We start from the raw sequence: 22,216 nt of genomic DNA, 5'->3' as shown, positions 1-22,216 counted from the left end.
TCTCTGTCCAAACCAATCTGGTTCCATTTTGGTTTAGATGGAGCCCACCTTTCCTGTACAGGCTCCTCCTTTCTCAAAAGTTTCCCCAGTTCTTAATAAATCTAAACCCCTCCTTCCTACACCATAATCCCTATACAATTGTCTCATCCAGGCATTGACACCCTGCAGCCCTGCCTCTCTACCTGGCCCTGCGCATGGAACTGGGAGCATTTCAGAGAATGCTACCATGGGGGTCCTGGACTTCAATCTGTTACCTAGCAGCCTAAATTTGACCCCTAGGACCTCTCTCCTACCCTTCCCTAGGTCACTGGTACCTACACGTACCACGACCACCGGCTCCTCCCCAGCACAGCACATACGTCTGTCTAGATGTCTCGAGAGATCCGCAACCTTTGCACCAGGCAGACAAGTCCCCATGCAGTTCTCCCGGTCATCACAAACCCAGCTATCTACGTTTCTAATGATTGAATCTCCCATAAGTGTCACCCGTCACTTCCTATTAACTGGAGTTCCCTGCCCGGAGAGGTGTCCTCAGTGCGGGAGGACACCACGGCATTGTCTGGAAGGAGGCTGTTGTGATTCATTCTCCCCTACCCTCAATTCTCTTGCCCCTCTGTCCCAACGCAAGGTCGGCTCCGCCAGCCCCCACCGCGGCTCACCCCCAACATCTGCCTCCTCCATTCCCATCTCACACTGCGGAGCGTCTCTGGCAGAAATCTCATGGCCAGGCTGACGTCCTCCACTACAGATTTGTTCTCCCCTCCCTCAGTTCTGCCATTTTCCTTGCTACACACCTTGACTTCTCCAGCCTCGCTGGATCCCCCACCCACAGTCCCAGCTGCCTCTTCTCCAACTTCGTCTCCCCCCTCAAACCCTCCCCACCTCCTGCCCCCACTGTGCTCTGCACAGGATCTCTTCCCCGAAACATTTTTACACAATTAAACCCTCCCCCCCACCTCCCCTTCCCACCCTGCAATTCCTGCCTCCTTCTCCCTCCTCGCAGAGGCAGACGTTTCTCATCTGCTCTCCTCCTCCAACCCCTCCGCTGACCCCATCCCATCTCCTGATCTCCTCACCGCACTCCCCTCCAGCTGTTCCCCCTCACAACACAAACACACGTTAGCATCTTCCATCGAAAAGACCTTTGGCTCCATTTGCCTCTCCAGTGACCTCCCCTTCTCCCTTTCATCTCTCAGCTCACTGAACGTGCCCCTGCAGTCGCTGTCTGCAGTTCCTGTCCTCCATTCCCTCCCAGACCCTCCCTACTCCGGCTTCCACCATTTGCGCTCCAGGGAAATCGCTCCTGCAAAGTCTGTAACGACTCTTCCTAGCTAACACTCGCACTCAGTGCTTCATCCTCACCCTGCTTGGCCTGCCAGCCGCCCGACACCGATCACCAGGCTAACCTAGAAATCTTGTTCTCCTTGGTCTCCTTAGCGCTGTCCCCTCCTGGGTCTCCTCCGACCCCTCTAACCACCCCTTCACCATGTCCACCAGAGCATCTCCCCCATCTCCCCTCCAGCCGTCTGTGGGGCTCTGTCCCCCCAGGGTGTTGTCCTGGGTCCCCTTCTCTTCTCCCTCTACATCTTATCTCTGGGCAAAGTCACCCACAAATCCAGCTACCGTCTCCGTGCTAACAACTCACAGCTCTGCCTTCGTACTCCAGGCCGGTCTCCTTCTGTCCTCTTGGCCTGTCTCTGAGGTCTCCTTGTGGAGGTCTCGTCATCAGATCAAGCTCAGTGTGGTTAAAGCAGAGTTCCCAATCTCCCTCCACGGTCTCCCTGCTACCTCCGTTCTCAATTGCTGTGGACAATGCAGCATCCTGCCTGTCACTCAGGCCCAGAACCTGGCATCATCTTGGACTCACACCTCTCTCTAGGTCCTCGCATCCAGGTTATGTCCAAGTCTTGCTCGCCCGTTCTGCAGAACACGTCTAAGATACGGCCCTTCCTATCCACCCCCACAGCTGAAACTCTCGTCCAGGCTCTCAGTGTCTCGTGTCTCGACTGCTGCAACAGCCTTTCCTCTGGCCTAGACACACGCAGTCTCACCCGCTGAGGTCCATTCACAACATGCTGAAAAGATCATTTTTCTAGCTCGCTGATCGATGTCACCTCTCTCTCTGCATCCCGCCACTGGCTCCTTCTCCATCACACCAAACAGACATCACCTGCCTGTCTTCAACTGTGAGGCCCTTCGTGGCCTATCCCCACCCTCTCTCTCATTTGCTCCCAAAATGTCACCCCTCACCTCCGATCAGCCCATGATCCCAGCCTCCATCAGCCACTTGTTAAATCTGCAAACAAGCCCCTTTGTCCTGTGTCCCACGCTGCCCCTCACGCCTGCGAGGAGCTCCCCATAAACATCCGCAAAACGACCTCGTTACCCTGCAAACCCTCCTCAACGCTCCCCTCTGCCAGGCTGCCTAAAAACCAGAAAACAGTGAGGCCACTGGTGCGACGAGCCCATGGCTGTCAGGCTGGCCCGTGCTGTCTCCTTGTTCCCTAGTAGTTCCCCACTGGTCTATATTCATCTCTGGTCTCATACTCAGCTGGGACAGTCTGTGTATTCAGTGTCTGTGCAGCACCCGGCCCAACAGGGACTGGGACAATGACTGAGGTTCCCGGCACAAGACAATAACAAATAACGAGGATGATGATGGCAGAGCAGGGAGCTTTACTTTTAAATTGGCTTATTCCCCCCCCCATTAGAAAAGCCAGTTCTATTAACCCTGTTTTTCCTGAAAGACCATGTGGGCAGCTGGAGAACTGCAGGGGAGGACGTGAAACCCAAAAAACTGCGAGAGGGGAAGGAATTATTATTTCAGGTTGTGGTAGCAGATTAGCTTTAATCATGCTGGGGCTCCACTGTACGGGGCGTTGTCCAGACAGAGCACGTAACAGTCCCTGCCCCAAGCAACTCACACTCAGCAACCAGATCCACACGTGGGTTTTGTTCTGATTTAACAATTTCAGTTGCGGGGGGGTGGGGGAAGGTGATTTGTTTGTTTCTTTCTCTCTTTTTACCGGAATAGTTAAATCAGCACGACCCCTCGTGCGAGTGCACTTAGACCTGTTAGGCCTGAATAAAGATGTAGCACAAAACCAGTTGTGCCAACCTGACTAAAAATCAGGCTAGCAGAGGTCTCTGGGTAAACTCAGAGTGAAATACTGAAAAGCAGCATTGTCTTACAAAGCCCTGGGAAAGAGTAAGATAAGTGAGGGGGCTGGTGCCAGCTGTGTTGTGTTAAGACACAGTGTTTGAAGGACCGATAAGAAACACAAGCATCTCACAGTTCTGACTAACTCCCTGGTTTAGTGTTCGGTGTGTTTTTAACTCCCTCACATTCCTAACCTTTGGCGCTTGTTGAGATATTAACAATATAATGCTGTAGAGACTAGGCATGCGTATATATTAAAAGGTGTCTAATTTCTAGTTGTTAGACAAAGGGGGTGGATTGCTTAAGTAAATGATTTATGACGTAATAAAACTGTCTATATAAGCTATACTAAGTTGTAAAGGGGGGGCTGGTTCTTTTCGGATACGAGCTGTTCTTTACTGATACGTGCACTTGTCAATAAAGAACTTTTGATCGGACCTTGCTGGTGTTGCCTGTCTCTCTCTGCGGTCAGACAACGAACTTCGCTGTTGGGGTTAGAGTCCCCGACAGACCCACACAGCCAGGCTTTACACGACTCTCTCCCGCCCTGTGCGAGTGCAGTTACACCCACACAGCTTATTGCTGTAAATGTAGGGGAATCATCTGCCCCAGTGCAATTGTGTCCACACTGAGTGGTTGTACTGACTTAACTATGATGGTTTCAAACTGTGTGAAAGTGGTACAAACACAGCGTGTAGACCAGCCCTAAAAAGTTTATTCCACCTGTTTAAACTTTGCTGTTAACACCGTAGTCTTGTCTACATACAACTGTAGAGTACTAGTCTAAGTTAAGGTGCCAGTTAAAATTGATTTAGTTAACCCAGTGCAAAAGGCTGTGTGGACACACCTATTCCAGTTTAAGGGTGGCTTTTTTCAGTTTAGCTGAACTTGCTTGGGCCTTGTCCACAGGGAGAGTTGCACCAGTATAATTAAATGTAAACTGGTGCAAAGCCCCGCGTAGACACTCTTATTCCGATATAAGAACAGCTTTTCTCAGCTAAGCTGCTATTATACCAAAATAAGAAGGTCCGCAATGGGGCATGCACTGATTTCTCTAAACCAGTTTAAAGTTTGATGTGTAGCAAAGGTTCTACTTAACCAAAGCACCTGTCAAGCAGTAGGAAGAAAAGCCGTCCTTGGGGAAGATTCAACACCCTATGGCCCTTCAGCTGAGGACTGAGAATTCCCACCCCAGGTGTCTGGTGCTCCAAGGAGACCTCCAGCAGAACAGGGCAGCCGAGAGCTAGAAAAAACCCTTTGGGGCCTTCACTATTCATTAGGAAGCAACAGAAATGGACACAAACCCTATTTCCGCCCCTTGTCAGGTCACCTCTGTCACTCAGGGATGTGAAAACAAAAAAACCCACCCCTCTGAATGTCAAAAGTGTTAAATGGTGAAAAGTGCCGGTGTGGACAGTGCTTCGTTAGGGGGAAGACGCTCTCCCGACAACGAAGCTACTGGCCCTCGTTGGGGTAGTTTTTTTTTGTCGTCAGGAGAGCTCTCCCCTGGCAGCAGAGAGCAGCTACTCTGCGTGCCTTGCGACAGCCTGGCTGTGCCGCTTGTAAGGTTGCCTAGGGTGACCAGACAGCAAGTGTGAAAAAATCGGGATGGGGTGGGGGGTAATAGAGGCCTATATAAGACAAAGCCTTGAATATCAGACTGTCCCTATAAAATCCGGACCTCTGGTCACCCTAGGAGTGCCGTGTAGACAGCGTCTCAGTGACTAGGGCCTGGCCAGGCACGGATGGGAGTTGGTGCTGGATTCATAGAATGACAGAATATCTGGGTTGGAAGGGACCTCAGGAGGTATCTAGTCCAGCCCCCTGCTCAAAGCAGGACCAAACCCAACTAAATCATCCCAGCCAGGGCTTTGTCAAGCCTGACCTTAAAAACCTCTAAGGAAGGAGATTCCACCCCCTCCCTAGGGAACCCATTCCAGTGCTTCACCACCCTCCTAGTGAAATAGTTTTTCCTAATGTCCAACCTAAACCTCCCCCTCTGCAACTTGAGACCATTGCTCCTTGTTCTGTCATCTACCACCACTGAGAACAGTCTAGATCCATCCTCTTTGGAACCCCCTTTCAGGTAGTTGAAAGCAGCTATCAAATCCCCCCTCATTCTTCTCTTCTGCAGGCTAAACAATCCCAGTTCCCTCAGCCTCTCCTCATAAGTCATGTGCTCCAGCCCCCTAATCATTTTTGTTGCCCTCCGCTGGACTCTCTCCAATTTTTCCACATCCTTCTTGTAGTGTGGGGCCCAAAACTGGACACAGTACTCCAAATGAGGCCTCACCAGTGCTGAGTAGAGGGGAATGAACACATCCCTCGATCTGCTGGAAATGCCCCTACTTATACAGCCCAAAACGCCATTAGCCTTCTTGGCAACAAGGGCACCCTGCTGACTCATATTCAGCTTCTCGTCCACCATAACCTCTAGGTCCTTTTCTGCAGAACTGCTGCCCAGCCATTTGGTCCCTAGTCTGTAGCAGTGCATGGGATTCTCCCGTCCCAAGGGCAGGACTCTGCACTTGTCCTTGTTGAACCTCATCATATTTCTTTTGGCCCAATCCTCTAATTTGTCTATGTCAACATCATTAAACAGAGCCAGACACACTCTGATCCTCTCTGCGCACACACCCAGCCCTACAGGCCCCGGGCCAAAGCTCTGTGCAGCTGGAGATACACCAGTACTCGGTGTGACCCACCCCCAAGGGCTTCCTGTCTCTTTTACTCCAGGGCATCCACTGCACAGACCCCCACTTCCATTCCTGACCCCTAATGTGACTCGACACCGTGGGGCCAGGCTGCACTGGGGCCTAACCCTGGTTACATCAAACCAGCCTGGCACTGAGTGATACGAGGGCAACCATGCGCCTGACACCACTTCAAACAAACCCCCAAACCCACCCCGCAGCCTCACCCAGCCGGCTACGGGCTGCGGAGCTCCCCGGGTCTGAGCTGCTGCCACCCAGGAACTCTGGGGCCAGGCTCGGGCCATGGGAGAGTCATGTCCACACCAGTAAAAGCAGGATGTGCCCCCGCCCCTCTCCCCACACCCCGTGGGGATCCCGAAGCTCCCACCCAGCAATCCCAGGAGATCCCAACAGCACAAAGGCAGCAGCTGGTCTGGGTGCTCCCCACAAACTGAGCCCTGATTAACGCACAGATCCTGGGGCTCCACCTCTCCCTGGGCACATGACTAGAGACTGGGGCGGGGGGTGACACATCCCCTCCCTAGGACGACACCTCTAAAGCCTCATCCCCACTTACAGACCCATCTCTGCCCTGGGGGCAGCTGACCTGGTGCAGACACAGCTCAGCCGCGGCCGCACCTAGCCAGGGCCAAGCCCCGCTCAGGTCTAGACACGGGTTAAACCAGCGCCAAGAACCTGCTGGGAGCCATTAAAGGGCAGAGAGTCCAAGGAGCCTCCCCCACCCCCCATATCACTCTTGTCATAGGTGGTGGGGGTGAATTTACCCCCTGGGCTCTGCAGACAGGGGGTTGTGGGGGGCAGGGGGGAAACCCCCATCTGCTGGGAAGGACCCAGCCTGGCAGCACCTGGCACAGGGATCCCCACAGCCCCGGGGCAGGGCGGGCAGCGGGGACCCCGGACCCCAAATCCTGTTAGTCACCGATCGGCGTTATAATAATTACTGGGCCGGGATGGTCACTGGAGTCTGGACCTTGACCAAGAAATGTGACCCCTGAGCAAACAGAACTGACCCCCCCACCCCGCCTGTGAGCCCCCCGGGCCGCGCCGGGTGATCGGCTGCGCAGCGCCGGGCACAGCGGGGCCACGAGCCTGGCTGGGCGCAAACACGGGACACGCCAAGAACCAGCCCCGGAGCGCGGGGCGGGGAGATCCCGGCGGGGCACCGACCGGTCCGGTCCGGTCCGAACGCGGAGCCCCGCGCTGCCGACCCCCCGTACTCACCGGCGTAGCCCCCCTGGATGGCCGCAGCCCCCAGCAGCACCAGCAGCAGCAGCGCCATGGCCCGGTCCGCGTCCCGCACCAGCCCCGCTCAGTCCCTCGCCACCGGCCGAACCCCGAGACCAGCTGCGCTTTGAGCCCGGCTCCCGCTGCCCGCTACTTATACCGCGCCCCGCCCCCCGGCACGGATTGGCCGAGAGGGGACCGTGCCCGCCAATAGCCGCGCGCAGGCCCGTCTGCGTCACCGGTCGCTGGGCAGAACCCGGCCGGGCAGGTTGGACCCGGGAAAGCGAAAGTCTGAGCAGGGATGAGCGCAGCGGGGAACCCCGGGCAGCGCCCCGCCCCCACCCTGAGGCCCCGCCCTGGTCAGAGCACCCCGGACAGTGCCCCGCCCCCACCCTGAGGCCCCGCCCCCTGGGCTGCGAATCCCGGGTAGCGCTCCGCCCCTACCCCTGAGGCCTCGCCTGCTGGGCAGTGAATCCCGGGCAGCGCCCCGCCCCCTGGGCTCACCCCCTCTCTGCCTTTCCCAGCCAGTCAGGGCGCTCTTGGGTCACGATTTCAAGCTTTTCTCCGCAACCCCAAGGGCTGGAAATGTTCCTTTGACTAACACCAGCCGAGAGTCTCCCCCGCTCACGTGACTCCAGGAGCTGGGGCTTTACGGACACACCAACAATAGCGAGACCCACACTAGAGTCACGCGAGGGGGCAGCCCTGGCAGGGGGACACTGGCACCCACCTGGGAACCGCCAGTGTCCGGCCTCAGCCTTGCTACCGTCGCTGGGTGGGAGTGTGGCCCAGCTGAGAACTTGGCCCCAGGGCTTCTTTTTTTTCACCCACTACTTAATAAGGATAGCAGTTTTAACCCCACCCCAAGCCTGGACTGCAACTATTGTGCTTATAACTAACAAGGAATTAATTCTCTGCCCATCGCTAGCGCCACTTCTAGAGATTTTTTTTTTCTTTAAATTTATTCTAAGACCAGAAGGCACCATTGGCTCATCTCGTCTGACCTCCTGCAGCACCCAGGCCAGAGAACTTCCAGGTACCTCGGTCTGGAGCCCAAGAACGTGTCTGTCATGCTGGGAACGTCAGGCACTTTATTAACATAAACACCACAACCCTCCTTTGCAGTGAGTGACAACACAACAATCCCCAGCGTGTCTAGAGCATCACTGCCCCATTGTAATACTACAGTGCTGGTACTATTGGGTTATCCGGGAGAGGTACTACAGTGCTGGTAAGCGATGGTCACATAAACACCACCCTATACCGGAAACCTACTGACCGCTACACTTACCTACATGCCTCCAGCTTCCATCCCGGGCACACCACACGATCCATTGTCTACAGCCAAGCTCTAAGATACAACTGCATTTGCTCCAACCCCTCAGACAGAGACAAACACCTACAAGATCTCTATCAAGCATTCTTAAAACTACAACACCCACCTGGTGAAGTGAAAAAACAGATTGACAGAGCCAGAAGGGTACCCAGAAGTCACCTACGACAGGACAGGCCCAACAAAGAAAGTAACAACGCCACTAGCCGTCACCTTCAGCCCCCAGCTAAAACCTCTCCAGCACATCAAAGATGTACAACCTATCCTGAAGGACGATCCCTCACTCTCACAGACCTTGGGAGACAGACCTGTCCTCGCTTACAGACAGCCCCCCAACCTGAAGCAAATACTCACCAGCAACCACACACCACAGAACAAAAACACTAACCCAGGAATTTATCCTTGCAACAAAGCCCGATGCCAACTCTGTCCACATATCTATTCAGGGGACACCATCACAGGACCTAATCACATCAGCCACACTATCAGAGGCTCGTTCACCTGCACATCTACCAATGTGATATATGCCATCATGTGCCAGCAATGCCCCTCTGCCATGTACATTGGCCAAACCGGACAGTCTCTATGCAAAAGAATAAATTGACACAAATCAGACGTCAAGAATTATAACATTCAAAATCAGTCGGAGACACTTCAAGCTCCCTGGTCACTTGATTACAGACCTAAAAGTTGCAATACTCCAGCAAAAAAACTTCAAAAACAGACTCCAACAAGAAACTGCAGAAGTGGAATTAATTTGCAAACTGGACACCATTAAATTAGGCTTGAATAAAGACTGGGAGCGGATGGCTCATTACACAAAGTAAAAACTATTTCCCTATGCTAATTTCCCCCCTTACTATTACTCACACCTTCTTGTCAACTGGGCCTCAAGTTGCAGAGGGGGAGGTTTAGGTTGGACATTAGGAAAAACTTTTTCACCAGGAGGGTGGTGAAGCACTGGAATGGGTTACCTAGGGAGGTGGTGGAATCTCCTTCCTTAGAGGTTTTTAAGGTCCGGCTTGACAAAGCCCTGGCTGGGATGATTTAGTTGGGTTTGGTCCTGCTTTGAGCAGGGGGTTGGACTAGATGACCTCCTGAGGTCCCTTCCAACCCTGAGATTCTATGATTCTATGATTATCACTACAAAAGTTTTTTTTTTCCTGCTGATAAAAGCCCACCTTAATTGATTACTCTCGTTATAGTTAGTATGGCAACACCCATTTTTTCATGTTCTCTGTGTATATATCTCTTCCTACTGTATTTTCCACTGCATGCATCTGATGAAGTGGGTTTTAGCCCATGAAAGCTTATGATCAAATTAATTTTTTAGTCTCTAAGGTGCCACAAGTACTCCTGTTCTTTTTACAAAGAGGAAAGTAACTGATTTGCTATGTGACAACAGCAAAGATGGGAACAAAATCTAGTAGTCCTGGCTCCCAGCTCAAACCTCCTGGACCCAATCCCCTGCCAGAGCTAGGAGAGAACCCAGGAGTCCTGGCTCCCAGACCCCCTTGCTCTAACCCACCAGCCCCCACTCCCCTCCCAGAGCCGGGGAGAGAACCCAGGAGTCCTGGCTCCCAGTTCAAACCTCCAGCCCCCACTCCCCTACCAGAGCCGGGGAGAGAACCCAGGAGTCCTGGCTCCCAGCCCCCCCTTGGTCTAACCCACCAGCCCCCATTCCTCTCCCAGGGACTGGGTCCCAGTCCCTGCTCTCAGCGCGGGCAGATAACAGTGACCCAGCCCCTGGGTTTTCTCTGTCTTTACAAGCACTGGGCTGTTTACATCATTTCTGGGAACTATTCTGTGTCTGTCTCCTCCCCTTGGGCAGGCAGCTCTGGGCCGTGTGAAGTTTGCCCTGGGCTGCAGCACAGTCACTGTGGGCGTTGGGATTGGTGGGGATCGGATCCTGCCCTGGGCCGGTCTCTCCTGGGCTGGGGCATCAGGCTAAGGGGAGCCGCCCCCATCTGGGACCTCACCCCACTTGGGCGGGTCAGTGGGGGGCGTTCACAGGGGCCGAGCCCCAGTGCAGCTTCCTGTTTCCCGGCTCCCAGAGCTATCGGTGGATCCCCCACTTGCTTTCGGTTTCTGCTCTATCACAACAGGGCAGTTTGGACAGACCAGTGTCGTCCCCCCGCCATGCACCACACGCCTCTCGCCCCCCCGCCATGCACTGCATGCCTCACGGTCCCGCTCAGAGCCTCCCCCACACTGGCTGGGGGTGACGGTCTCTTGCAAGCCAGTGACTCCCACACTTTCTGTCTCCCGGGGGTGGCTCTGAGCTGCTGGCACCGACTCTACACGCAGGACATTTCTGTCCACGTTCTGGGCCAGGCAGACATTTTGTGTGTCTGACGTGCATGAGCAAACCCAAGATGGCCGCCCCGATGGGGCTCCCCCTTTCGTCTGACGATCGCCCCAATCAGTCTGTCCCTGGCTGTGGATTAGCAGCTCAGGGCTGTGGGGCAGCCCCCCAGTGCTGTTACAGAGCTTTGCCCTACGGCCCACGTTTTCAAAATGGCCTCCACGGCTGGACGTTTACATTATTAGGTGCCCAGCTGGAGACACCTGGGCCCTGACCCTCGAGGGGCGGCGCATCCCCGGCTCCCTGGGATTTCCCCCAGCATTGTGGGTGCCCAGCACCCCGCAACATCAGCCTTGGGGGGGGGGGGGCTCAAATTGTGCACCCAGAACAGGAGGCACCCAGAATCCCTCACCCTAGGGGCCTCCCAGCACAGAAAGGGGCTCAGCTCCCCCCTGCTCTCCAGGGGCCCCCACCGGCATTGGGGATCTAGGAGGGTGGGGAAGCCCTGGATCGGGTTCCCTAGGGAGGTGGTGGAATCTCCTTCCTTAGAGGTTTTTAAGGTCAGGCTTGACAAAGCCCTGGCTGGGATGATTTAGTTGGGGATTGGTCCTGCTTTGAGCAGGGGGTTGGACTAGATACCTCCTGAGGTCCCTTCCAACCCTGATAGTCTGTGATTGTATGATCTCGTCTCCCTCCCCCTGCTCCAGAGGCTCAGAGGACAGGACGTGTCTGGGTGGGTTTCTTTAGGAATCTGGAGTAGGAAAAAAACCCTCCCTGAGGCCGAGACGTGGGCTAAGGGGGTGTGTGGATCCAGGACAGTCCCAGGTTCCCCCAACCAGGCCAGTAATTCACAGTTACCAAGCTGGGAAAGCAGGCTCCTTACCGGCCTCTGAGCCACGCTGGGGTGGGGGCTGTGACCACCCTCAGAGCAGTGCAGAGAGCACCAGAGCCCTCCAGGGAGGGGGTGTCCTGTATTCCCAGCCCCCTGTTCGCAGGGTGAGCTCCCCCCACTTGGGAGTTCATTGCTGTCCTGCCATGTCTGTGGTTCCTGTCACCCCCAAGGGCCTCACAAACTGTGCACAGCACTTGCAGCCCCATGGAGATGCAGCCACCTCTGGTGAAGAGCGCATCAGCCAGACACACAGGGGAAATGTCAGACGAGGTCTGTGGGGCAAACCCCTGCTCTTATGGAAAGTGCCCCACAAGGCCTTGGAGTTTAAGGGGTCCCTCAAACCTCCCCACATGATGACCTGCCAGGAGCTCCGTCCAAGGGGGAGGAAGGGGGGATTCCCCCCTGCAGTGCCCGTGTGTCACCCTGATACTCTCAGCCCCGAATCGTCCCCCCGGCTGCTGTGAATACGCATCACTGCCTGACCCCAGCAGGGACCCAGCACCCATTTAAACAGCCGGCCCTTTCTTCAGCGCTGCTGTCTCTCCCCCCGTGTCTGTGGGGCTGATACGGGGAGCCCAGGAGCAAAGATACAGGCTGAGCCAGGGGGATTTCATCCTAGCTCCTCTCTCTGGCTCACCCTGCCGGGCCTTTTCTCCGTCGGCCTGGGCTCAGGTCCCCCTTCCCCTGTAACGCAGTGGGGAGACCACGTCTGGCTCTGGGCCGGGGGTCCTGTCCCCCATTCACCAGGGGACACTCTGTGTTTGTGGGAAACTGTAGCCTGGGCACCAAACTGCACCCCCCCCCCCGGCCCCAGCTCAGCTTCTCTCTGCTCCTGGGCTCCCCATGCCCAGCTAGTGGGGTCTCCCCTGGGTGCCGTTAATTATCCCGGGACCAGCACGGCTCCAGCACTGCACACATCAGTGATCCCGTCCCACGGCCAGGCCCCTGCGCGCCCAGGGGACAGAGGTTCCCAGGCTGAGTCACACACTGAGGGGATTTCCCTGCCAGGGGATTTCCTCTCCCTGCCACCCCCGGATCCCAGCTCCTCCCCAGCTGCAGCTGAGTCTGTGCTGAGCCTGCAGTGCCCCTGCAGCCCAGGGAGGGAACATTGCTGCCTCCTCACATGATTTCCCAGAAGCGGCAGCGTCCGACTCACTGGGGCTGGGATTAGACAGTGCAGCGTTTCCTTGTTCGCTGCACCTGGCCAAAGAGCTCAGCTGGCAGCCAGGCCGGAGCGGGGCACAGGCAGCCGCAGGGCTGGGGCTGAACGGCTGGTCAGGCCGGTCCCAAGGGGAGTTTGCAAAGTGACCCAGCCCTGCCCTAATCAGTTCCAGGCTGTGCCGGAGCCATGCAGCATTGGTGTGTGCGACACACGCACCCTGCTGGGGTCACTGCCCCGTGTGAGCTGGGGTTAGCCACAGAGAATGGCCTATACACGGCCTGGCACGAGCCACAGTAACCCGAACGGGGTCGCTCCTCCCTAGTCTAACCGGGATTAGCCACCCAGATGCAATCGGATTAGGATTAGCTGGGGCTGGGATCTCTTCACCCTGCACAGAGACAGACTAGCTGGGTTTGGGCACGTCCTGGGCTGCCGTGTATCACGAGTGTGTCTGTGCTACTCTGGTCTGACTGTGTGGGGTACAAGTTATAATCAATGTTACAGAACCTCCCACTAGTGGGAAACAAAGGGATTAACCCTCCTTCCCACCAGCATGACAACTCCATTAAATGCACCCGCAGGGCAGCATGTCTGGCTCTGCGCAGGCAAAACATGCTGCTAGGAGCCTCATGGTGTCCGGGGCCGGGGGGTTGGATAAGGGGTGGGGGCAGTCAGGGGACAGGGAGCAGGGAGGGTCCTGGGGGGGCAGGTAGGGTGGGGGTGGTCAGGGGACAAGGAGCTGAGCGGGGTTGGATGAGTTGGGAGTTCGGGGGGTGCTGTCAGGAGGCAGGGGTGTGCAGAGGGGTTGGGGCAGGCAGGGAGCAGGGGGGTTGGATGGGGCATGGCGGGGGCAGGGGGTGGATAGGGGTCAGGGCAGTCAGGGGACAGGGAGCAAGGAGGGCCCTTGGGGGGCAGTTAGGGTGTTGGGGGTGTCATAAATAAACAGATAGTTAAGGGTTAAAGTCTGTTTTACCTGTAAAGGGTTAACATGCAGTACCTGGTGACCACCTGACCAAAGGACCAATCAGAGACGAGATAATTTCAAATCTCTGTGGAGGGAAGCCTTTGTCTGTGTTCTTAGTTAGAACTCTTTTGAATCTAAAAGAGACCAGTCATGTCTCCAAGTTCTCCTGGAGTAGTTTCTACTAATTAATAGTGAGTATTAATTAGAAAGGTGGATTAGTCTTATGATTTGATTTCTATATTTGCAATTGTGTGTTTGCTAAAGGAAATGCTTTATTCCTGTTTGCTGATATTGCTTTGACTGAGAAAGGGGGGAGGGGGAATTCTCTCCAGAGATTGATAAGGTTATCCCCTATGAGTGTCCAGCTTGGGCTCATAGAGATTCTGTACTTTCTTTTTAGTCTTTAATAAATTCTTTTCTATTAAGGACTTGTTTGGTCTTTCCTTGGGTGGATTCTCAGGGAAAGAGAAGGGGGGGGGGTATCCCTCTGTAGTTAGATCCAGTATCTCTCCTAGGAAAGGGAGGGGAGGACGCAGGGGGAATGGTTTATTTCTCCTGGGTGTAAGAACTCCATGGATTTGGGGCTCTTGGAATCCCCTAGGATTTTGGGGAAGGACTGTGTCTCAATCCACATTTCCTGATTGAGTGGTGGCAGCTTACTAGATCTAAACTAGGATTTTAGTTTAGAGGGAAACCAAGTCGGGTCCCCATCTTTGAACCCACAAGCTCAAAGTGGGGGTGAGACCCCATGACATGGTGGCAGAATACATGCGGGTCCCCATCTTTGAACCCACAAGCTCAAAGTGGGGGTGAGACCCCATGACATGGTGGCAGAATACATGCGGGTCCCCATCTTTGAACCCACAAGCTCAAAGTGGGGGTGAGATCCCAGGACAGGGGGTCTCTGGAGGGGGTGGTCAGGGGACAAGGAGCTGAGGGGGGTTGGATGAGTTGGGAGTTCTGGAGGGGCTGTCTGGGGCAGGGGTGGGCTGCGGGGTGGGGGCAGGCCGGGAACAGGTGGCGGGGTATGGGTCAGGAGTTCTGGGGGTCCTGTCAGGGGGCGGGGAGCAGTTGGATAGGGGTGGGAGTCTCTCGGGGGTCTGTCTGGGGGCCGGGGTTGGGCCAGTCAGGGAACAGGTAGGTGGTGCGGTCCTGGGGGGCAGTTAGGGGCAAGGGTCCCAGGAGATGGTAGTCAGGGGACAAGGAGGCGGGGTTGGGTGTTCTGAGGGGGGCAGTCAGGGGGGCAGGAAGTAGGAGGGAGTGGATGGGGGCAGGGTGGGGGCGGGGCAAGGGCAAGGCGGGGGGGGCTAGGGCGGGGCTCCCTGGGTGCACACCCTAATGAAATGTGCTGCGCATGCCTGTGCTTTCCATGTATTTAGTGCTGTGGGCACTGAGCTTTGTGGGCATTTGCTGGGGGCTGGGTGCCAGGCCCATAGGTGCAGGTCAGCTGCTGGGCCAGCTCGGGCCCCACGCTCGCGAGTCTCATGCTGGTGCTGACGGCATCAGTGTTCAGTGGCTGGGAGCTTTGGTGGGAGCTGGGAAGATGGAGGGGGTTGAAGGCCTGACGCCTCCAGTCTGGCTCTGCATTTACCAGGTGTCATGGGGTCCCCGGGCGCTGCTCTGGAACTGCTCCCCACCAAGCCAGGCAGGACTCTGGGGAGACTCCTCTCCCTCGGAGCAGCCTGTCTGCAGGGCAAGAAACTCCCACGGCTTCACCTCCTGGGTCTGACCTTGGAGCATTCAGCATCCCCTGCCCCTCTGTGCGCTTCCCACAGCGAGTCCGCCCAGGTGGGGTCCTGGGGGGCCACAGGGTCCTGCCCCCCCCCCCGTGCAGTCAGACGTGACTCTCAGCCAGCCAGTAACACAGAGGTTTATTCGATGACAGGAACAGGGTCTAACACAGAGCTTGTAGGTGCAGAGAACCAGACCCCTCGGCCGGGTCCATGCTGGGGCCCAGTGAGCCAGACCCCCACGTCTGCACTTCACTCCTCGTCCCCAGCCAGCTCCAGACTGAAACCCCCTCCAGCCCCACCTCTCTGGCCTTTGTCTCTTTCCCGGGCCAGGAGGTCACCTGACCTCTTTGTCTCCCCCACCTTTAGCATCCCCTTGCAGGGGGGAAGGGCCCAGGCCATTAGTTGCCAGGAGACAGTGTATCAGCCAGAAACTGAGCCCCCCCACCCAGTATTCAGAGGAAACATTAAGAACAGCCCCAGTTCGTAACACCAGGAGCAGGACCGGCTCTAGGCACCAGCAAAACAAGCAGGTGCTTGGGGTGGCACATTCCCAGGGGCGGCGCAGCAGCTGGGTGCAGTTGTGGAGGCGCAGCTGGGCCCGCATGGCCTCAGCCGCACAGTGCAGGGTGCAGGGCATCTGCAGCACGCGGGCGCTGCTGACCACCTCGGCCAGGTTGTGGGGTACCTCGCCCACGACCACCCTGTCGATGAGCAGGCGCAGCGCCCCGTAGCTCACCCCCTTCCCCACAGGATGTCCGGGGACGAGCACGCGCGGAAATAGTCGCTCTTGGCCACCAGCACCGACTGTGGGCTCGGATCTGCCGGCCGGACACTTTGATCACCAGGTCCGGTTCCTGCAAGAGCAGCTGCTGCAGGCTCCAGGGCTGCGCTCCAGCCCGTGGACAGTAAGTGCCAGGCGGCGGCCGGGCGATGTCGCCTCCTCCCGCCTTGGACTCGGACGTGCGTTGTTAATCTCCCACTGGCTCTTTGCCACCCGGCTGCAGGAGGAGGCTGCCCCGGGATCCTGCTGCAGGGCTTTGTCCCACACCGCGAGGGAACTGAAGCACAAGGAGGAGCTGAAACCGCAGGGAGCTTGCAAAGGGAGCAGGGCGCTTTCCCCACCCCTGCTCTCTTCTTCCCCAGCCGCTGCGCTCCCTTGCATGGAGCCGGGCTGCTGCTGGCTGCCCTTGCTTCTCTCCGCTTCCCCCAGAGCTTTCCCCGGTGGCCCTAGCTGCTGCTCTGCTTCTCCGCAGAGCCTCTTTGGACAGGTCTTTGCCTCGCTGATACTCCCATCACCTGGATAAAGGACACAGGATAGGACTGGGCTCTCCATGGCTTTAGCAGAGGCTGGACCTGGCTAATGTCCCTCCCCACACACACACACACACTCCCAGCTCAGCAGCACAGTCAGCCACGCCTTCGCCTTCCTCTTCTCCCCCACCCCACCCCTTTTTACTTTGTATCCTTTGCGGTTTAAGGTTGAACGTTACTGTGGGTTTTCCTTGCTCAACTCTCCTTCTTGGCACATGGTCAATTTCAGCCTTGTTTCCACACCTGGACTCCTCTGGCATGCTGACAGCAGAGAGAGGTGTGGCGGCAGCCGTCCCTGCAGTCACTCGCTGCTGAACTGTCAGTGACACTCCTGGCCAACCCTCCATCAACTGGCAAAGCAAGCAGGGCCCGGAGCCCCTCCCAGGACACTCAGAGGAGACAGGAAGGGGCTGATGGGCAGCTGCAGGGCGATCAGTCTGTGCTGGTTTCCCTGGGACTCCGCCAGGTGCAGCATCTGACAGGCCCTGTTACACTGCACAAAGGAAGCAGAGGGAGAGTCAGGACCGATCCCAGAGCAGCAGCCGGGCAGAGAGGGGGCTCGCTACGGACAGATGAGGGAACAGAGCTCCCTGCCCCGCGGGTCCTGCCCCGTCAGGCCATGAGCCCCCCTTTACCCAACAGCGTCACTCCCAGAGGAGCCCAGCAGGGGCAGTCCCAACTCCCAGGGGAGCCAGGCCCCGCGCTGCTCCCAGGGGGCTCTGACCTTCGGGGAGATTGTCCACAGCTTCTAGCCTGGTGCAAGGTAACGAGGCAGCAGCCTTTGCGGACTGAGGGCTGGGTCTCCCCAGGAGCAGGTGCAGCAAGGGGCCTCAGGGGGCCTCCTCTGGCGGGGGTGTGTGTGTATAAGTTATTAGCTAGTGGTTATAGATCAAATTGTGATCATAATAAATGCGGCATCTTTGCCTTGCTCCCTGAAACGATCCTGTGTAGTTTTGTCTGCAGAACATGTGGACGCTCTGAATTTGGTTTAAGAGCAGCCCACTGCATGAGTCAGTAAGGAGTCAAACTAAACGAGGGCACCAGAGCGTGTGCACTCTCCGAGCCTGGGAAATAACTCCACACAAGGGATCCAGCCACAGTCCCACCGTGGACTAAACCCGGAGGAGGTGAGATTAGAACCCGTGACATTTCACAGGCCGGACACAGCTCTGGGGTCTGTAATCAGACCGATGGCGCACGCGAGGGACACAAGGACGTTCTGATGTTAGGGGCTACAGAAGGTGTCAGTGTGTGACACACAGCAGGGTCCCCTCACCCCAACAAGGAGGGGATTCCCTGGGGTGTATTAACGTGCCGTGGGGAACAGCAGTAACTGGATCTGAAGAGGGAAGGGGGTGGAGTGTGGGGGGCATTAGCCAGTCCCGCTGCTGCCGCTCTCCAGGCTGTGAGAGTGGGGCTGGGTCTCCTGACTTGCCCAAGCTGCTGTACGCAGGGCAGCAGGACTGGCTGGCACAAGGTGCAGGGACAGACGCATGGACAGAGGCAGAAGTTTCCTCTCACTCACCTGGAGGCGAGTAGCCGGCTCCCTTTCTCCCCGCGGAGAGAGAAGAGGTTTCAGTGAACGCAGCCGTTCTCAGGGCCAGAACCAGCTCCGATCTGCGTCCATGGGCTGAGGTGCCTGATACAGCCCCAACCCCTGGGCTCACAGACAGACTCAGGGCAGGGAACAAGATCATCACAGAGCTAACAGTCTCCAGTTCCTTCCTGCCCCAGGAGCAATTTCCATCGGGGTCTCTGGCTCAGGCCCCAGCGGGCGGTCACACTGCACTGACTCTGGGTCTGCATTGCTGCTGTTGTCCTGGGAGTCCAGAGCAGCCGGAGAATCTGCCCTCATCTGTCCAGAGCTGTTGCCTGACTGCCTTCTCCAGACGCTGACTCTGATTATCACACCCGCGACCAGGGTGAGGACAGCACTAACTCCAACCATGATGGGGCTCAGCGAGGAGTTGGGCTCTGAAAGGGGAGAGGAGAGTGAGGGAGGGAACTGCTGAAAGCCTGCTCCCCACTTGTTGCCTGTGTCCTGCAGCCCCCTCCTGCCAGACTTCCCACCAGCTCCATGCAGCCGCATGCACTGCACCCTACTCTGCCCTGGGACCCCGTTAGCAATCAGTGAATGTCATCGGTGCTTGTACAGGGCTGCCACATGCAAGGAGTTCTGCAAACGTGAATGGAGCCTCACGTCCTGTGAGGCAGGAGGTAGAGACGAGAGGTTACTACCCTGTGCAGTCACTGTAGTTCTTTGAGGGGTGTCCCTGGGGTGCTCCACTGTGGGTGCATGTCTTCGATGGGAGATTTTCATTAGCAGTCTGCGTTGGGTGGAGATTCTCATGCCCCGCACTGAGGCTATAACAGGCTGTGCAGGCGAACCGCCATCCAGCCCTTCTCCCTGGCCGAGGAGCAGGAGGACACTTCGAACAAAGGCACTGACTCTGGGGTGCTTCTGAGCAGGGGCGGCTCTACATATTTGGCTGCCCCAAGCAGTCATGTGCGGGAGACGCCCCGGAGCCCCGGGAGCAGCGGACCTGCCGCAGTCATGCCTGTGGGAGGTCCACTGGAGCCGCGGGAGGAGCGCCCCCTCCGCAGTCATGCCTGCGGCAGGTCTGGTCGTCCCGGGGTTCCGGTGGACCTCCCGCAGGCATGACTGCGGCAGGACCACCGGCCCAGCCTGCCGCCCCTGCTGGCAAATGCCGCCCCACGCGCGTGCTTGCCGTGCTGGGGTCTGGAGCCGGCCCTGCTTCTGAGGCTGTCGGGTCTGCTGTGTAGCTGCTCCGCGCTGATGGGAGAGCTCTTCTGTCAGCATAATTAAACCACCCACAGCGAGCGGCGGTAGCTGTGCTAGCAGGAGAGTGTCTCCCGCCGACAGCGCTGTCCACACCAGCACTTCTGTTGGTGTAACTCCTATCGCTCAGGTGTGTGTTTTTTTCACACTCCTGATTGACAAAAGTTTTACCGACAAAAGTGCCAGTGTAGACATAGCCTTGATCCTCGTCTGAAGGCAGGTATGTCTGGGAGAATCTCTCCTAGTATTTAATGATGTGTGCTGCACCTCTGCAGAGCAGGATGACTCCAGGCCTGCGGACCACTGAGGAATCACGCCTCGAGGCGGAGACTGTCAGACAGGGATGCAGCAGTCGACTGGTGCCCAGAGAGAGGAGCTGAGTGACTGGGAGATTTATCAGTGGATAAAGAGCTCAGTGGAACAGGTAAGGAATCCTCACTTGCCTCAACCACATGGGGGCTATCAGAATGACTGATTTTGTTCACCACTCTGAGAATCAAAGGTGTTGGTGGAAAAGCATAAAACAACTTTTCTTCCAAGGGAGGAAGACTCATGACCTAACTGCCAGCTTGCACAGAACAGGTGGCATTTTCTGTTCTGAGCTGTTGCAAAGAGACCCCAGAAAACCCCAAGTCTGAAAAACACTGACCAGGACCTGGGGATTCAAGCCTCATTTGTAGTCTCAGGGAAAATACCTGCTAAAAGCACAGGCCATGACATTCTCTCTGCCTGTATTTGGCCATCAGCACCTGGTAATTTGCAGTGCAGAATTATCGAGTTGCCAAGGAATAAGGGTTTCTCCCCAGCAGGTCCAGCTGTTTCTGGTCTCTGACACACGGGTGGGGAATGAATGGGGTGGAATTATAACAATGTTGTTTAGCCCATTCATTCACCACATCGACCAACCGACAGTTAGGTGGAGGCTAGGAGAATAAGAACTCAGAGTCCTTAGTGGGAACCTAATATTTTCTATCGTCTCTTTTACATGTGGGCGTTACTGTAGCTAGAGTTTGCCGAATGGTTTTTGCAGGGCCCAGGAGAGCCTCATGGAGAGGCAGGGCAATGCCAGACGTATCCAACAGCTTGTGTTGGGATTCTCTGCTGGCCTCGAGAGGTATCCGTAGGGATCTGCCACCCACTTAATGAGGTCCTGGAACTGTCGAAAATCATCGGCCATCATGGGAGGAGGTGGCATTACCGCTTTATCCGGCGAGGAGATGGGAACTTGAGGGGCAGCTTCTTTGTCCGCCCAGGTGTCTTGGTCTTCAAATGTTCCCTCCTGTTTCTGGGGAGAAGCTTGGGTCTCCCATCACCCGGATGGGAAAGGGTCAGGGCCCTGGAGAACTGTCTGTGATAAGCTGCCCTGGGACCCCAACATGGCCACTGAGGACCATACGGGGCAGGGGTGGCATCCAGGGCTGCTTCCACCTGAAGTGCTGAGGTCCTCAAACATCTGTTCATCTGTGGGGTGGTTCTTGGAGTGTCCAGGCCCAACGGACACTGCTAAGGAAAATCTCCAGTCCAAGGTACACGGGGCACACCTGAAGTGCAGCACCCAGAGAGACACTACTTGAAGAAGAGCCAGTACTATTATCCCCATGTTAGTGGTGGGAAACCAAGGGACACAGAGCAGGACAGAGGAAAAGCTGGGGAGAGAACCCAGGAGTTCTGTTTCCCACCCTCCTGCTCTAACCACCAGCCCCCACTGCCCTCCCACAGCTGGGATAGATCCCAGGAGTCCGGGCTCCCAGCCCTCTCTCCCTGCTCTAATAGCCCAGGCTGCCTTTCATGACAGCTCTCCTCCCCCTATGACATATTGTCACGGGGTGTGTGTGGGGGGGTCAGGGCCCTGCACCCCCCACTTCCTGCGATTCCCCGAGACTCTCAGGCAGCCAGGGACACAGAAGGTTTATTAGCCGACAGGACACAGTCCCCAGCAGAGCTTTCAGGGACAGACAACAGGATCCCTCAGCCGGGTCCATCTTGGGAGGTGGGGAGCTTAGACCCCAGACTCGGAGTTCCTGCCTCTTCCCAGCGATTTCTGCTCGGGGCCCTTTTGTCACTCCCACGCTTGTTCCCAGCTTGACTTGCCTATTAAAGAGACACATTCCCCTTCCCTGATGAGCAGAAGAGAGACCTTTTGGTGTTCTGCAGAGTCACCTAGTGCGACCAGACAGCACGTGTGAAAAATCGGGACAGGGGGTGGGGGGTAATAGGAGCCGATATAGGAAAAAGACCCAAAAATTGGGACTGTCCCTATAAAATCGGGACATCTGGTCACCCTAGAGTCACCCCTAGGCTGAGCACTGCTGCACTCCTGGCAGGAGAGGGGGCCCCCAGGGTCCCAGAGTAGCAAGTTCTCTCTGTCTGCTCCTGGAGGTGACTGGGCTGGGGGGGGGGCTGTGCTTGGCTTTGGACTGGCGACAGGCCTTTTACTTTGTATGAACCTCACACATTCTCTTGTCTCTGTCACCCAGCACCACGTCCTTCCCTTCCCTTTCTCTGTCCGAGGGCCCTGGGAGCTGCCCAGAGCCCCTTGCCTAGCACCGAATGGACACTGCACACCAGGACTCAAGCTGGGCCTTTCTGAAGTACGGTTTTGTGGAGAGGCGAGACCT

The 22,216-nt window shown here is 56.6% G+C and overlaps 2 protein-coding genes across 2 annotated transcripts in view; both read right to left on the bottom strand.

Annotated features, from left to right (window-relative positions):
• LOC120394814 (H-2 class I histocompatibility antigen, Q9 alpha chain-like) overlaps positions 1-7,153 on the bottom strand; it is a 38,748-nt gene extending 31,595 nt beyond the window's left edge. The window contains exon 1 of the mRNA XM_039518962.1: positions 7,096-7,153. Within this exon, the coding sequence (XP_039374896.1) occupies positions 7,096-7,153 (58 nt within the window). The remainder of the gene's footprint in view (positions 1-7,095) is intronic.
• A 7,976-nt stretch (positions 7,154-15,129) lies between these two features.
• Positions 15,130-22,216, bottom strand: part of LOC120394813 — a 96,491-nt gene continuing 89,404 nt past the window's right edge. Inside the window, 3 exon segments of the mRNA XM_039518960.1 lie at positions 15,130-15,289; positions 16,051-16,305; positions 18,592-18,772. Of these exon segments, the coding sequence (XP_039374894.1) occupies positions 15,130-15,289; positions 16,051-16,305; positions 18,592-18,772 (596 nt within the window).

This window comes from Mauremys reevesii, unplaced genomic scaffold (assembly GCF_016161935.1).
Source record: "Mauremys reevesii isolate NIE-2019 unplaced genomic scaffold, ASM1616193v1 Contig8, whole genome shotgun sequence".
Classification (NCBI taxonomy): domain Eukaryota; kingdom Metazoa; phylum Chordata; order Testudines; family Geoemydidae; genus Mauremys; species Mauremys reevesii.
Note: the sequence above shows the minus strand (reverse complement) of the source record. Positions and strands in the feature narration are given on the sequence as shown.